The sequence below is a fragment of the Nomascus leucogenys genome, chromosome 2 (genome assembly GCF_006542625.1).
Source record: "Nomascus leucogenys isolate Asia chromosome 2, Asia_NLE_v1, whole genome shotgun sequence".
Taxonomy (NCBI): domain Eukaryota; kingdom Metazoa; phylum Chordata; class Mammalia; order Primates; family Hylobatidae; genus Nomascus; species Nomascus leucogenys.
The window spans coordinates 147,198,510-147,215,834 of record NC_044382.1 but is presented as its reverse complement, the minus strand read 5'-3'; the positions used below and the strand labels follow the sequence as shown (position 1 = coordinate 147,215,834).

The window sequence follows — 17,325 nt, the reverse complement described above, 5'->3', positions numbered from 1 at the left end:
AAATACAAAAAATTAGCTGGGCGTGGTGGCGCATGCCTGTAGTCCCAGCTACTCTGAGGCTGAGGCAGAAGAATTGCTTGAACCCAGGACGTGGAGGTTGCAGTGAGCTGAGATTGCACCACTGCACTCCAGCCTGGGCGACAGAGCGAGACTCCATCTCAAAAATAAATAAATAAATAAATAAATAAATAAATAAATACATGCATACATACGTAAAATTCATGTCATTTAACAAATTAGAGCCATTTAAAAGTTGAGAGTATGAAGGCATATATGTTGTCCCCTCCTAGTTGTCAAATCTAATTAATGCCATTTAAACATGCTTCGGAGGACAACACACATGGATATATTGTGAGAGACAAGGAAAATAAAACTGTGTGGTACCCCAAAGGCTGTGTCTCTAAACCCCCCAAAGTGATATAACCCTTCTCTTTTTAAAAATTATTTTTTCTTTTTTTTTAATTTAGAATTCACAGTCTAGTAAACATTTTAGACTTGGGGTGTGGGGGCTACATTTGCATGTTTGTTATATGGTTATATTGTGTGATGCTGAGGTTTGGACTTCTATTGATCTCATCACCCATATAGTGAACATAGTATCCAATGGGTAGTTTTTCAACTCTTGTTCGCCTTCCCACCTCCCCACTTTTAGAGTCCCCAGTGTCTGTTCTCATCTTTATGTCTGCATGTATCCAGTGTTTAGCTCCCACTTACAAATAAAAACATGTGGTATTTGGTTTTCTGTTTTTGTGTTAATTTGCTTAGGGTAATGGCATCCAGCTGCATCCATGCTGCTGCAAAGGATATATTTTGTTCTTTTTTATGGTTGCATAGTATTCTATCATGTATATGTACCACATTTTAGAAATCCAGGCTGTGCACGGTGGCTCACACCTGTAATCGCAGCCCTTTGGGAGGCCGAGGTGGATCATTTGAGGTCAGGAGTTCGAGACCAGCCTGGCCAACATGGTGAAACTCTGTCTCTACTAAAAATACAAAAATTAGCCAAGCATGGTGGTACACGCCTGTAATTCTAGCTACCTGGGGGGTTGAGGCAGGAGAATCACTTGAACCTGGGAGGCGGAGGTTGCTGCACTCCAGCCTGGGCAATGGAGTGAGACTCCATCTCAAAAAAAAAAAACAAAAAACAAACAAAAAAAAAACAAAAAAAGAAAAAGAAAAGAAATCCATTCCACCATTGATGGGCACCTAGGTTGATTCCATGTCTTTGCTATTGTGAATTGTGCTGCGATAAACATATGAGTGCATCTGTCTTTTTGGTAGAATGATTTGTTTTCCTTTGGTAGGCCCACTAATGGGATTGCTAGGTTGAATTCTATTTTTAGTTCATTGAGAAATCTCCAAACTGCTTCCCACAGGGGCTGAACTAATTTACATTCCCCCTAACAGTGTATAAGTGTTCCCTTTTCTGTGCAAAGTTGCTGACATCTGTTATTTTTTGACATTTTAGTAATAGCCATTATGGTTAAAAGAAACAAAAAACTCGAAAGGAGTTTAATCTTAAACTTGTTAAGATTTATTTTGTGGGCTAACATGTGATCCATCCTGGAAACTGTTTCATGTGTTATTGAGAAAAATGTGTATTCTGCAGTGTTTTGGAGGAATATTCTGTTAATGTCTGTTAGGTCCGTTTGGTCTTTTGTGCAGTTTAATGTTTTGTTGTTGATTTTCTGGATGATTGGTCCATTGCCAAAGGTGGAGTGCTGAAATCCCCTATTATTGTTGTATTGTAGTCTATTTCTCCCTATAGATCTAATAATATTTGCTTTATATATTTGGATGTTCTGGTGTTGGTTGCATATATATTTAAAATTGTTATATTAATTGTTATATAATGACTTTCTCTCTTTTTGCAGTTTTGACTTAAAGTCTGTGTTATCTGATATAAGTATAGCTACTCGTGTTCTCCTTTGGTTTCCATTTGCATGGGATAACTTTTTCCATCCCTCCACATTAGTTTTTGTATGACCTTGCATGTTAAGTGAGTCTCTTGCAGGCAGCATATAGCTGGATGGTGTTGGAGGTTTTATTTTCTAAATCCATTCATCCACTCTATATGTTTAACTAGAGAATTTAATCTATTTACATTCAAGGTTATTATTATTACTATTATTATTATTTTGAGAAGGAGTCTCACTATGTTGCCAGGCTGGAGTGCGGTGGCATGATCCCGGCTCACTGCAGCCTCTGCCTCACAGGTTCAAGCAATTCTCCTCCTTCAGCCTCCTGAGTAGCTGCGATTACAGGTAAGTGCCACCACACCCGGCTAATTTTTGTATTTTTAGTAGAGACAGGGTTTCACCACTGCATCCCCAGGATGGTCTCAATCTCTTGACCTTGTGATCCACCTGCCTTGGCCTCCCAAAGTGCTGGGATTACAGGTGTGAGCCACTATGCCCGGCCCAAGGTTATTATTGATAGGCAAAGACCTACTCCTGCTATTTTAAAAATTATTTTCTGGTTTATATATCCTTTGTTGTTTTCTTCCTCTTTTGTTGTTTCAGTGGTTTTCTGCAGTGCTAAACTTTGATTCCTTTCTCTTTCTCATTTGTGTATTTGAGGTAATTTTTCTTTCTGTGGTTACTAAGGTACTTACATGAAAAATCTTATAATAGACTTTTTAAAGCTAATAACAACTTTGGTCCTGTACAGATACTCACACAAAAAATTTTTGTCCTTCCTCCACAATTTAAAATTTTGTCTTAATTTACATCATTTTATATTGTGTATTCCTTAATAGTGTATTATAGCTGTAGTTATTCATACTGGATATCTGAAAGACATATGCCACCATTAGAGTAACGGTGTATTCTGAATTTGATTATGAATTTACCACTACCAGTGAGTTTTATACTGTCATATGTTTTCATATGACACACAAAATGATGAAAGTAATTATCATTCTTTTGCTTTTGGTTGAAGTACTACCATAGCATTTCTTGTAAGGCCAGTCTAGTGGTGATGAATTCCTTCAGCTTTTGCTTGTCTGAAATATACTTTATTTCACTTTCATTCAGCGTATAACATTCTTGGGTGGCAGTTTTTTTTTTTTTTCTTTCAGAACATTGACTATATCATCCCATTCTTTCCTGGGCTTCAAGGTTTCTTCTGAGAAATCTGTTGATAGTGTAATGGAGATTCCCTTATATATGACTTTATGCTTTTCTCTTGCTGCTTTTAAAACTCTGTGTCTTTGAAATTTTACAGGACCTCTTTGGGTTGAATCTATTTGGGATTCTTTGAGTGCCATGGATCTGGATGTCCATACATCTCTTCCAGGACTTGGGAAGTTTTCAGCTATTATTTCATTAAATGAGCTTTCTGTGCTTTTCTCCATCTCCCTCCGAAAATCTCATAATGTGAGTATCTGTTCACTTAATGATGTCCCCATAAGTCCTGTCAACTTTCTTCACTCTTTTTCATTCTCTCTTTATTCCCTTTGAATGCGTTATTTCAAAAGAGCTGTCTTCAAGTTAAGAAATTATTTTTATTTTCTGGCTGGGTGCGGTGGCTCACGCCTGTAATCCCAGGACTTTGGGAGGCTGAGGTAGACAGATCACCTGAGGTCAGGAGTTCAGGACCAGACTCGCCAACAGGATGAAACCTCCTCTATACTAAAAATACAAAAATTAGCCAGGCGTGGTGGCAAACACCTGTAATCCAAGATATTCAGGAGGCTGAGCACGAGAACCGCTTGAACCCAGAAGGTGGAAGTTGCAGTGCACCGAGATGGCACCACTGCACTCCAGCCTCGGTGACAGAGGGAGACTCCGTCTCAAAAAAAAAAAAAAAAGAATTTTTTTTCTGCTTGATCTAGTCTGCTGTTGAGGCTCTCAATTGTACTTTTTATTTCATTCATTAAATTCTTCAGATCAAAGATTTCTGTTCTTTTTAAAAAATATCTATCTCTCTTGAATTTCTCATTCAGATCAAGAATTATTTTGCTTATCTGTATTCTCTTGTGTCTTGCTGAGCTTCCTCAAGATCATTATTTTGAATTTCTTTTCAAGAAATTCATAAATTTCTATCTAACTTTGGGGTCAGTTATTGGAGAATTATTGTGTTTCTTTGGTGGTGTCATATTTGTTTGCTTTTTCATGTGTTCCTATGTTGATTCCTTTGCTTCTTGTGTTCCTATGTTGATTCCTTTGCAGCTGATGGATCAGCTGCCTTTTCCAGTTCTATCGAGTGGCTTTCGCAGGGAAAGGCTTTCACGTGCAGATGGGGCCTGAGTATCAGTGGAGTAAGGCACACTGGCTTTGCTTCTGTATGGGTACAGTAGTAGTGTGGTCTTCATGCAGGTTCTTCACCTGTAATCAATGTAAGCAATGCCTGCAAGTGCCTCAATGGCCTAGGCTGCAGTAGACTGTGTGGCTGGCATCCCGGATTGAGTATGGCTCCTTTGTGGATGGAGTATCAGGCTTTTTGCATGCTGAGGGGATACAGGGCTGCTCCACTGGCTTGAGCTTGGCTTCTCCATTGAGCAAGACTTCCTGTTCCTTTGGAGGCAGGGCACTGCATGGGCTTGGGTGCTAGGGTCATGGCTGTTCTGCTAGGCCTAGGTTCTGAGTAGTTGAGTTCAGGACTGTGCTGCCACTAGGATGGGTAAGATGGAGCACCTCTTGGGCAGCTTGTTCCCAAGGAGTAGGGAGCTGTAGCACCTCAGCTGGGGGATGCTGCACTACTGTGTGTGAGATGGTTTAGTGATAGCAGAGCCTCAGGAATGGAGAGATGCAGTGGTTACTGTCCCCTAGAGCAGTGGGTCCAGTTTGAAAATGGTGCCGTGCTGTAGCAGCTTGGGTTACGATGTGGGCTTCTTCTCTGCAGTAACGCGGCCATGTGAATTCGAGGCAGTTTTTAAACTGGGCTCAAGGCCTGAAAGAACTGCAGGATTCTCCAGCAGAAAAGACTACAGGTGTCTGTGGTGGTAATGGGACCTGTTGGCGACCTTCTGCCTTCCTTTTCCCCAGGCAGAAATCCATCTTGGTCTTGAGCTGATCCTGACTGGGGAGACGGGGTGGCAGAGCAGGGTATTTTGCTCCCTTCTCTCTCTGGCCGTCCTGAGTCTCTGTGTGCCACAGGTTCTCCACCACTCCTGACATACTCCAGCATTTTCTTTTTTCTTTTTTTGAGACAAAGCCTCACTTTGATGCCCAGGGTGGAGTACAGTGGTGCAGGCTTGGCTCACTGCAACCTCTGCCTCCCCGGTTCAAACGATTCTCCTGCCTCAGCCTCCCGAGTAGCTGGGATTACAGGCGTGCACCACCATGCCCGGCTAATTATTGTATTTTTAGTAGAGATGGGGTTTCACCATGTTGGCCAGGCTGGTCTCGAACTCCTGAACTCAGGTGATCCACCTGCCTCAGCCTCCCAAAGTGCTGGGATTACAAGCGTGAGCCACCGTGCCAGGCCTCATTTTCTTTTGGATACTATAGTCAAAATGTATTTTATTCGTTCTTTTGGTCCTTTTCTGTGGAGGCAACAAGCATTAGGGACCTCTAGTCAGCCATCTGGCTGGTATTACCTGGAATGTCTTTTCTAGGAAAATTGTTAGCATATTTTCATGCACAAAAGAAAAACAATAAGGAAAATAACTGGGTATGATGAAATAAAATCATTTTATCATATGGCTTTCAAAAGACAATGAGGGTGAAAACTTAAGGCAATAAAATAAGTCATATTTATGAGTAGGTTCAAGAATTCACAAAAGGTACAATTCTGGCTTCTCTTTAATCATTAAATTTCAGTTTTTACAAGTAATTCAGGTTCAGGTTTTGAGAGGGAAACAGTTCTTGTATTATTACATGCTCATTTTTTTCTGTAAATAACTCTATTGGCTAGATTTACAAACATTGTCACAGAAACAATTTTTTAAGCCATAGATCACTGCATTTATATTTACAAAGAAGCCATAAACATGCATTTCTCCTTTATTAGGAGGACTTAAATAGATGCTTGAATATTAAGGCAGTGATGATTCTAAAACATAATGAAATTCTAAGTTAAGGCTTTATGTTCGTTTTGAAACCCACACTCATAGGCAACTGTGACCAAAGCAAACTCTTACCTACTAGGTTGAGCTCATCTGCCCAGGATATGTTATTTATCCATTACCAGCACTTCTTTTGTAACAAATGTATGGGATAGGAATTAGTAGCAAAACCATCAGTTTACTTTAATGAATCATTAGTCCCCTTACTAGGTTTTGAGGATTTAGCTTTCAGTAACACAGGCATGTGCCACAGAAAGGAGCATTTGTGTGTGTGTGTGTGTCAATGTGGAGAACTTACAGGCTGCACTGATTCCTACTTGACTGGAACTTAGCCAACAATTAAGAATCCAGGATCTCCTAAATACAGAAAATCCCCAAAGCATACTTGATCATGCTCCTACCTCAAAACACAGAAAGCATTCTTGATTATTGAAGCAATAGGTCTTCACCTTGTTTTCTTTGAAGACTGGTATTATTCACTTAAAAAAACCAACAAAATGCAGAATACCATATTTTAGATGAATCTATCCTATAATTGCTAGCCTCAAGGCACACGTAATATCCTTGCTAGGTATTTTTTCTTACTCAAAAGATGAAGAATGGTGAATGGAAGGAAATTCACTTTAAAATAATTGTAGATTGCACTCCTGCCCTATCAAGCTTAGTAGAAGTGCAAAGTATTGAAACCTAATGGGGGATGCCTTTTCCCACTTTTTTTCTTGTTTAGAGTGACAAAACTCAGATCCAGCTTGTGGGTGCACTGGGGGAAACAGCTTGAGCCCCCAACTCTGGCCTACTGTGGAGAGCAGAAAGGATCTTCATAGGACACACCCCAAGATGAAGTCATAGGCATGTTTCCATAACTCCCTGTTCCCATGGTTTGGATAACCTACCCTTATTTAGCAGGAACACTACACTAAGTGCTTGTTGCTGGCGTTTTTTTTTTTTTTTTTTTTTTTTTTGAGATAGATAGGGTCTTGCCGTTACCCAGGTTGCAGTACAGTGCCATGGCCATGGCTCATGGCAGCCCCAACCTCGAGTGATCCTCTCACCTCAGCCTCCCAAGTAGCTGGGATCACAGGCGCATGCCACTATGCCTGGCTAATTAAAAAAAAAAAACTTTCCAGAGACATGGTCTCCTTATGTTGCCCAAGCTGGTGTTGAACTCCTGGGCCCAAGTGATCCTCCTGCTTTGGCCTTCCAAAGTGCTGGGATTACAGGGGTAAGCCACCACGCCTGGCCTGCTGCTGTTTCCCTAGCCGATAATTTTACATCAATAAACCTCTTGTGTGTAAAGTGCTATACACTTGTATGCTGGTATCAATAGTAGTTCATGTAGGGAAGAGGTGGCATTGATTACATGAAAACTGCTTCAAAGCTAAAGACAGTTGTAGTTTTCCTTGGTGTCTTTAAATCAGAAAAGAGGTGTCAAAGCTGATGAAGGTCCAGGCAGCAGGAGTCTAAGAGCACGGAAGCACTATTGCTTAAATCCTATGGTGGCAGCATCCGGTTTCGTTAGTGATTAGTAACAGGAATCAGGAATTTCTAACAAGCACTGCCAAAGATATTTTAGGTACAATTTAACTATATTACACTTTGACTAAAATGTTTTGAAGATTTGAGAAGTTTGTACCCTTGAACCTGGTAAGCTGGGCTTCAGCTAAATGGCTATATAGGTTTTATAGGTATGAAATACATTTTTTTTAACATGAAAAGACTAGCTGTGAAAAGGCAAATGTAGGCAACACAAAAACAATTTAGATCAACATCTCAAACTTTATAATACACTCACATTTATATACAAATTTCTGTTTACAAGTACAAAAGGCAAAGAACCACAAAGAAGCTAAGCAACTGTGTCATCAGCCACATTCAATCGAATTAATACTGTTGTCCCCAGTCCACAGTTTTAATCCAGAGGAAACGGTAGATGCCGTCTCACACATGGACTCCACTGTTAGTTTTAGAAGTTGGAGACTGTGTGTGGTTCCGCAGAAGTCTGGGTTTCTACAGAGCTGAACTGAGACTCCATCGTGTTCCAGGCCAGATCAGCCAGAAGAAAGTCATCCATTGCTGTCTGAGTTTCGTTGCTGGTGAAGAACAAGCTCCCCAGGGTTTCAAACCCAGAACTCATGGTCTGTGTTTCTGTACTGTTCAACTGAACTTTGCTTTCTAGAGCAGGTATATTTTTAGCAGTGGAGATTCCTTCAGTTTGGGTCTCTGTGTCAGATGAATCAGTACTCATGGAAAAGCTGGAGTGTTTCAGAATACTTCCCAGAGGCAGATGAGGGCTACTGTCTAAGAAAAAGTTTAAGTCTGTCTGTGTCTGTGTGTCAAACATCTCAAGGCCTAAGAAGTTAGAATTTCCTCTACACCCATAGGACTGAGCAGAGGTATCTGCGAGTAAGAAGTCCGTTTGAGTCTCTATGTCCAGTGACTCCAAGACTGGCTCGGTGTTCATGGTGCTAAGTTCACTCTCTTCAGTTTGAGTCTGGATATTTGAGGCCGAAAAGAACTCTTCGATATCAAAATCGATTCCAGGGTTCTGGGCTGGGCCAGATGGGAGTTGGGTGTCAGGTCCGGGATTTGTGTCAGACAAAAGACTACGATGATCCAGTGTCTGAGCAGGCAGATTACTTGACAAGATGTTTTCCAAATCACTTAATAAATCTATGGTTTGGGTCTGATTATCTGTCATGTTCTGTGAAGGAAGCATACTATTCTGTGCACTGAAGTTTATAATTGGTGTAGATTTCTCAATATCTTGATTTAAAGTCTTAGGCTCATTCTGAGGTAACAAACTATGAGTTACTGTCTCTGCTACTAAACTGTTGCTTATAATGTTACCTGTAGCAACATTATATGATGAATGAACACTCTCAAAAATGTCTCCGCACATTCCAGCTTGGTCCATCCGTACATGGTCATCCGTTGGACTTTCTATCCCACTGGTTTGAGTTTCTCTGGAGACCCCACCTGACTGGAAACAGGTGTCCATAAATGCATCAGTCTGAGCAGCTATAGATGAAGTTACCTTAGAGCTGGGCAAAAATGTCTGAGTGTGAACACTAATGGGAAGAGACACTTGAGAATCAAACGACAAATCAGTTTGAGAACAAGACGACACAGAGGAATCAGCAGTGGCCCACTGTGCAGAAGGTATAAAGTTTTGTGAGGCATAAGACAGATCTGTCTGCACGTTGATTGAAGAAATGCTGTTCTTTTGACACGTGTTCCCTAGTTCTTGTAAAGGATTAGATGGACTTTTACCGAAGTTCACTTGAACACCAGTACTTATTGGCTCACCAGCAATAGGATTAGCAATTTTGAAAAGAGGTAAGCTCTCCTTAAGAGAGCAAGCCTCTGAATCTAGGCCGAGGATCAGGGTTCCTACTGACAAGGGCAGTAAGTGCACAGCCCCTGTGGCAGAGCCCTGATCGACACCTAACACCACAGGCTGGGCTGAGGAGTCGGCTGTAGGCACAAAGACAGGCATGAGAGAAAACTGCATCACGGGTAGTTTAACCAAAGCCACTTTGGGCTTTGGTAAAAGCAACTTCTGAGGATATCTCGGTGGTGTTGTAAGAGTCTGCTTGTCAGTGTTAGAGCCACAAGAGTCTTCAAAAGATGGTTCTAGCTTTATTTCTGAAGCTTCTAGTTCTTGAGTGTCTGGTCTAGGGATTGGTTGGTTGTTCAATGATTCAATGGTCTTGTTGGATAACTTCTGGTTTTGTGCACAGTTTTCCATTTTCCTTTTCTTACTAGGTGGGTCCCTGAAAACAATGACAGAGCAAAAAGAAAACCTTAAAATACAACTTTCTTCGACCATGACACTCTATTCTCACTTACAAATGCCACTTCCCCCATCTACAGCAGAGGTCATATTCAACCCAGACAAGATAAATCCATTCTTTTGCAACTCTGGTTGGTCCTATTATGGCAGGTGAACTTTCAGAAACATGCAAACAGAGAAGGAGGAAGCATACCTTTTTTTTGTTAAGCTCTAAGTACTAGAACTCAACTCAGATCTTTAAGCCAAAAGAAGCTAAAAGACTTACATAGTGCAAGTTTTATCATTTCTAAGGCAGGAAGCTATCACACTAAATGAAAATTTGACCTTTAAATGAAGTACAGTTTCATGATAAAACTTATTCGTTGGCAGTTTGGTTCCCTCTGACAGAAAATTCTGGAAGCTGAGATTTTCAAATGGAAATAACAAGGAACTCTCAAAGAGGGTTGGCAGAAAAAATAGGTGGACCAACTGGGTCAAGATTTCAGGCCCAGACATGGGTCATTTACAAGACCTGATTCCATTTTCAAAAGCTTCCTTCTTCCACGTCACACATTTTCTAAGATTCCTTTTTTCTCCCCACACCACTGGCTCTCCAGGATGTTTCATCTGAAATGCTTCCCATAGCTACTGACTTTTGTGCCATCATTTCTTTCCCTTCACCTGTGTTCTGCAGGGATCTCGTGGCCAGTTCGGTAGATGTGAGACTGCAATGCCGTTCTACTAGCGTAGGGACAGCCGCATGTGCACCGGAAGGTCTTGCCACAGTCCTCTGCATGTCTTTTCAGGTCCCATTCTGTACCGTACGAATTGCTGCACTTACTACATTTGTGCTTCTTCTCAGCATGCATTTTCATAAAGTGCTAGGAAGAACACAGAAGGGACTAAGATGAAAAACAGCAACTGGTCAAAACATTTCAGAAACCATCATACACCGAAATTACTAATGATTTTACACTGTTAATATAAATAACATATAAAATACAGCAGTCCAAGTCAAAAGAATGTAAAAGCAGGCACATTGCGGTTAATTATATATATGCCTCTTCTTGTTGCTTTTGCTTTGTGAAAAGTGAGGAGATTGTTTTGAAAACATCTATGGTCCCCGGCATTTACACTCTGATCTGTAAGTGCTGCAGGCAGCAAAAAAAATGTCTTTACAATGCTCTTCTCAAGATGCCCTCCAGCAGACCCTCGGGGGAACATTTCAGATGCCAATCTCTTCCAGTTCTGAATCACCTCTTGTCCCAGTCACTGGGGCCCTCCCTCCTCTTAAGATTGCGGCTTCCGAAACTCTTCTTTTCCTGGATTCTGCAGGTTCTTATTCCCCTGGGAGAACGGTTCCTTTGTGCCTTTGCGCTGGGCCCTTGGAGGTATGCAGACTCACACAGGAGGTCTGCGAGCAAACATTTTCTCATTTTTGCTGAACTGGTTTACTCTCTCTCTCTCTATTTCAACTCACTTCTAGACATATTCCCTCCAGACCGTGCCACTTTTCCCTCCACTTGTGTGACAGCATACTGAGGTTTATACCAACTGGGAGACACGCAGCCATCTCCTCTCACAAGCAGCTGTCTACTCGATTCTGTAGTTATGTCTGCTAAGTAATCAGAATGCACAGTATTTATAGCATCTGTATCTCATCCTCAGAGAAGTAGAGAGTACCTGTTTTACGAGAGAAAACTGAGAAAACGGTCTCTCAGGGCCTCTGGGGCAGCCTTCGATTGGACAGCAGTAGAATTTCGGTCCAGTTTTCAAATCTTTTCTTATTGTTGGATTGACTATGCCATCCTGCAAAAGGAAAATGACTTTAAATAATTATTTCAAAAAATCAACACAACAGGCTGGAGTGGAAACGGAATGACCGAAAACGAGCACATTTTGTGAAATACTTTTAATTAACTTAGAGTTTTTCCATCTAGTGTTAGCAGTAAGAGAAAGAGTATGAGTAGATTAAATGAAATGTGGTACGAATACTCAGCAAGACTCTAAAATCCTGCATTCATTTGACCGTTATTGAATTCCTCTTAGTCACTATTTACATTCCAGGGAGATGTCCCCATTGTACGTTCCGAGGCTGTGAAATGCTCTATGAAACCACGGATTAGGATCACTACAAGATTCCTGCTCATTTCGAACACATCGTCAGTGAAACTCGGTAATCCTTTCATTATCCCTTCCAACCTCCCTCATGCTCCCCCGTAGTGTGTGCTCTCATCGTTGAATGCCTTTTACTATCTCCTGTCCTTTTCTTTCTCAGTGCCCCTTCATTCAAGTCCACCTATTTATGTGGATTTTGTCATTAGCCTCTTAATCTAATTTCTAGACCTTCAGTCTCTTTTTCACTCATACTTTATCAGATTCACCTTTCTCAAGTATAGCTTCGATCATGTCATTACCTCCCTCAAACGTCTTCAGCAGCACCCCCGTACTGTTCAAGTCCGAACTTCTTGAGTCTGGGATACTCAAAGTCCCTCACTCCATAGCTTCCAACTACTTTCTCTTCTCTCATTACTTCATTACACCTAAGAGAACGCCTTCTAATGGCCCCCACACCTTTTCATGGGCAGAGATTTATTTGTATCTTCTGTTGCCTTTGGGAATGTTTTCTACAGAATAAATGTTCAATAAAAACTGGTAGCATTATACTGAATCTCTTCAGGTGGCCATCTAAGCCAAACCTATCATGCCTGGGGAAGAGACCACTAAAGACAGTCTAAGTGGATGTCAGTAACCTCACTGTCACGGCAACAAGCTGACACTGTCCATGCTCCTGCTTTCTGACAGCCAACACCGCACCACTCACCAGCACAGCAGCCTCCTCCCGCCCCCACCTACTGCTTTTGGGGCCTTCTTCCCATTTCTGTCCTCAGAGAATAAGCTCAAGGGTAGGATGCTCAGATGAGAAATGGCGATGGCACGATAAAATGGAAGTGCAGTGAGAAAGTGGTGTTTTTATTCTGAAGTTCTATAGACTTTGAAGAATCAAAGGCACTGGACTTTCTGTACTGTATCTTTTGTGCGCATAACTGAAAAAAGAACCTATGAGAGGAAACAATCGAGTAACAAGACAGAAGGAAAATACACAAGTGTAAAACGAAGACACAGCTGAAGAGTAGAGGGTGAGAAGAAAGGATTGTAAGAACTGTAGCAAAAACTAGGAAAAACTGTCTGTCCAGCTACTCTAGCACCACCTGACTGCCTTCCGAGAAAGCATCCAAGAAGGAAACGGTTTGCTTTGTCATCTTATTCTAAATTTAAAATTAGAAATCTTTGTACAATATAGTCTATAGAGCAACTTGGAACCTTTCCTTTCCTTAAAAAATTTCTGGCAAATCATTAAAAGCAAACCTCTGGACTAAAAATAACACAAAATCCTCTAAGCCATGTTTTACAAATATAAATGTTGCTTGATAAGAGGTTCTTTAAGTGCCTGCCTGTCCCCTCCACTGCTTTCATACATAAGGAACAAAAGAATCTCTAGCAATAAAAAAACGTACATTTACTTCTGCTCTTCCTGCCCCCGAATCCTGATAGCTTTCATTGCTCCATGAATCCCACCGTACACAAGGCTGGGCTAGACTTCTGGATTTCCTTACAGGATATGGAATATGGCCATATACCTTAGGCATCCACATCAAACCAGAAGGCGGCACATACTCTACAGCTTGCAATCCAATTCCTCATTCTCACCCATCCTCGTTGCTCATCATTTATGTTAAGAAGGGAAGATTTGGTTGGGGGTGGGGTGTTTTGGGAAGAAAGATTAGAATAAAATAAGAACCAACAGCAACTAGTGGGGAGGGGAAGAAAATATAATCTAGAAAATATATAAACAATGAAAGAAATTATGCAAGCAGCTGTAACTAAGACCGAAAATTTCCACTGACTATAAGAAAACCTGCCAATGAGATACTCAGGGCAGAAAGTAGGTGGAGTCTCTGGTCAACATAGCTCTTAAAACCTAAGATAGCTTCCCAGCCAGCCTTCCTCCCGGTTCCTTGTCCTTACCCCTCTTTTTCCAGTACTTTGAAAACAGGTATCAACGTTAATGTTTGAGGCCTGGCGCAGTGGCTCACTCTTGTAATCCCAGTACTTTGGGAGGCTGACGCGGGTGGGATCACCTGAGGTCAGGAGTTCAAGACCAGCCTGACCAACATGGCGAAACCCTGTCTCTACTAATAAAACAAAAATTAGTTGGGCGTGGTGGTGCATGCCTGTAGTCCCAACAACTCGAGAGGCTGAGGCAAGAGAACTGCTTGAACCCGAGAGGCGGAAGTTGCAGTGAGCTGAGATCATGCCACTGCACTCCAGTCTGGGAGACAGAGTGAGACTGTCTCAAACAAACAAACAAACAGAAAGAACAATGTTTGAGGCAGGGCATGGTGGCAGGAGCCTATAGTCTCAGCTACTGGAGAGGCTAAAGCAGGTGGATCACTTGAGCTCAAGAGTCTGACAGCAACCTGGGTAACAGAGCAAGACCCTGAAGAGCCTTTTATGTAGTAACCAGACTGAGGGTACAGATCTCCATACTGGACACCATCATATAGATGGCTATTGCATCACACAGACCACCTTCATTAAAGGAAGACACCAAGACAGCAGCTGCTCAGGGGCCACTGGGCACTGCTGTTAGAAAGCCAGGACAAGACAGGAAAGTCAGTCTGCTTGTCAAGAAAAAAAGTGATGGATCTGGTGAGGTATAATTCCTGCTAAAAAAAAAGTTTGCCCTGGCTGGGCACAGTGGCTCACACCCGTAATCCCAGCCCTTTGGGAGGCTGTGGCGGGTGGATCACTTGAGGTCAGGAGTTCGAGACCAGCCTGGCCAACATGGTGCAACCCCATCTCTACTAAAAATACAAAAACTAGCTGGGCGTGGTGGTATGCAGCTGTAATCCCAGCTATGAGGGAGGCTGAGGCAGGAGACTCGCTTGAACCTGGAAGGCAGAGGTTGCAGTGATCCAAGTTTGCCACTGCACTCCAGCCTGGGCGACAGAGTGAGACTCTGTCTCAAACAAAACAAAACAAAACAAACAACTCAACATAATTAGAAACAAACCTACTGTATACTAACCAGTCCTGAAAAGTAAACGGTATCTTTATGTTCAACAGATGTTTACCAGGGTCTTTAAAGAGCTAGAGCTCCTAACAGCAATTCCATAGAAAGAACAACCGAAAGTATTAAGAAATAGTTCATCCACCGAAGTTATGATTAAATAAAGGATTTAGGTCGGTCGCGGTGGCTCACACCTGGAATTCCAGCACTTTAAGAGGCTGAAGTGGGTGGATCACCTGAGGGTCGGGAGTTCCAGACCAAGCTGGCCATCATGGTGAAACCTGTCTCTAGTAAAAATACAAAACAAAATTAGCAGGGTGTGGTAGCAGGTGCCTGTAATCCCAGCTACTAGGGAGGCTGAGGCAGGAGAATTGCTTGAGCCCCGGAGGTGGAGGTTACAGTGAGCTGAGATGGTGCCACTGTACTCCAGCCTGGGTGATGGAGTAAGACTCTGTCTCAAAAACAAACAAAAAACCACAAAAACAACAGGGAAAAAAAGGATTTAGTTAAAATTTAGTATGAAAACAAAACAATAGGTTGAAAGCCATTCCCAGAGTTACACTTGTGTGCTGAAAGAAACCCAGAGCTTTTCAGTCCAACAATTCGGCCCCACCTGTAGGGTCTTCCTCAGCATACCTCACGTACATTCCCTGATCTTCATTTGAGAACGTTGTTGCATCTCGGTTTAGATGCTGGTAAGAGCAGATCACCCTTCATTGGCGACACATCTGTCCTACTAGAGACTACAACCTCAGAGTTTTCTGCTGTGAAATTCTTATCAGAAGCCTGACTGTGGTCAGACAGAACATGCAATACTCTGGATACTCTAAATTTACTCCTGATCATCGAAAGCTACATATTTGCAGAACTGTTTTCAATGACTTGCGCTTTTGAATTATGTCACTGCTGGCCTAGAGTGGTGGAAGGAAACTTGCCATTGTTAATGACTGAGAGATTATGACTTAATAGGTCTGGGGTGGGGTTGGACATCTGGATTTTTTAATAAGCTTGTCACAGATGTGTCCCAACGTTGAAAATGACTGCCCCGTTTTGCATAACGTGGAGGGTTGTTCAGACTATTGTCATACTGTGTCCCCCTCTTAAAGAAGAGCCACAGGGGCAATTTCCCTTAGGTCTCAATCCTGAGCTGATCTTACCAACACCGTGAAACTGACTGATGGTGTTTAGAGGCAAACCTACCGCTCCTTTAAAACATTTTTTTATTCTTAATCGACACACAGTAATTATTCCTACTGCAGTGTGCAGCATGGATGGACATATACATTGCATAGTGATCAAGTCAGAGTATTTAACATGTCCTTGACCTCAAATGTATTGTCTCTTGGTGGTGAGAACATTTAAAACCCTCTCTTCTAGTTATTTTGGCACACACAGTCCACTGGGCAGGACCTAAGGGCGGCATTGTGGGTGTGGTGGCAAGCACAGGGCTTCAGAACCAGAGTCTCCGGTTAAAAGCCCCGCATCATCTAGGTTGCATAATCTGTTTCTCATTAATATAATGGAGACGATGCGTCCCTCGCCAAACTGCCGTGAAAACTCACGGGCAAAAACGTGTAAAATGCCTGGGCCGGCGTCCGGCACGACACTCGGGGCCAGGGAACCAGGGAACTGGCGCGTGTGGGGGACCCGGCGCTCCCGGATCCTCCTCCCCGCCAGAGGCCGCACCTGCGGGGCCCGCCGCGAGGGTTCGAGAGCCGCCTCCGGCCGGGGAGGGCAGAGGTCGGTGGGGCACCGGCAGCGCGCAGGGCGCTCGTCCTCCCGAGGCCGGGTTCGCGCGCCGGCGCCGGGCGCTTTGTTGGAGCCAGGCCCGGCCGCCCGGGCCGCCGGCCGCGTGGGGCTCACCTGCAGGCGGTGGCTCTTGACCAGGTGCATGTTGAGCGCGGGGCTGTTGGGCAGGATCTTGCCGCAGCCGCGCACGGTGCACAGGATGTTGGTCCGCACGGCCCGCGACAGCTCGCTCACCGACGGCTGGATCAGCTCCCCCGCCGGCGGCGCGGGGACCGCGGGCTGCTGCGTCGCCCCCGCGGGCCGCGGCCGGCTGCCCCTTAGTCGGGGTCCCGGGGGCACCCACGGGCCCGAGGCGGCGGCGGCGGCTCCTCTCGTGGCCGCCGGGACGGCCCGGGCACCCGCCGCCAGAGCCGCGGACCCCGCCGCCGCCGCCTCCGAGGCCGCCATGGCTCCCGCACGGTCGCCGGGCCCCGCTCGCAGTCCCCGCCCCCACTGCAGCCACTTCCGGCAGGGGGCGGGGCCGCCAGGCTTATTAGCATCCGGCGGGCCCAGGCGGCCGCGGCGCCCCCTGTCGGCCGCGGAGGGCGCCCCTTGGAGGGAGAGGACTTTAGGTGACGTCGCCAGGAGGCGAAATTTCACCTGCCAGCAGGTAAAAGGTATTGCCCCGCCCCTCTAATCGATCCATTATTCCTAGGAACGTGACTTCAGGCGGTAGTC

General features: G+C 43.7%; 1 protein-coding gene across 2 annotated transcripts; it reads right to left on the bottom strand.

The window, feature by feature from the left end:
- Nucleotides 1–5,732: 5,732 nt before the first annotated feature.
- On the bottom strand, nucleotides 5,733–17,078 carry ATMIN (ATM interactor). 2 transcript variants are annotated; one of them, XM_003272469.4, is made up of 4 exons: nucleotides 16,723–17,078; nucleotides 11,469–11,594; nucleotides 10,467–10,666; nucleotides 5,733–9,786 (listed from the first exon to the last, which is right to left on the bottom strand). In XM_003272469.4, exons 1-4 carry the CDS (start codon nucleotides 17,053–17,055, stop codon nucleotides 7,977–7,979), a joined length of 2,469 nt encoding a protein of 822 aa, XP_003272517.2. In that variant the 5' UTR covers nucleotides 17,056–17,078; the 3' UTR covers nucleotides 5,733–7,976. The 2 variants fall into 2 exon arrangements, with proteins under 2 accessions (XP_003272517.2, XP_012360889.1); XM_012505435.2 differs by lacking the exon at nucleotides 16,723–17,078 and having other exon boundaries at nucleotides 10,467–10,687; nucleotides 11,469–11,522.
- Between the last annotated feature and the right edge of the window lie 247 nt (nucleotides 17,079–17,325).

Coding starts and splice junctions, on each gene's coding strand:
- ATMIN (XM_003272469.4), bottom strand. CDS start 17,055: ATGGCGGCCTCGGAGGCGGCGGCGGCGGGGTCCGCGGCTCTGGCGGCG. Junction 11,595..16,722: donor TCAAGAGCCACCGCCTGCAG/GTGAGCCCCACG, acceptor TTCCTTTTGCAG/GATGGCATAGTCAATCCAAC. Junction 10,667..11,468: donor AGTTTTCTCTCGTAAAACAG/GTACTCTCTACT, acceptor TGTTCTTCCTAG/CACTTTATGAAAATGCATGC.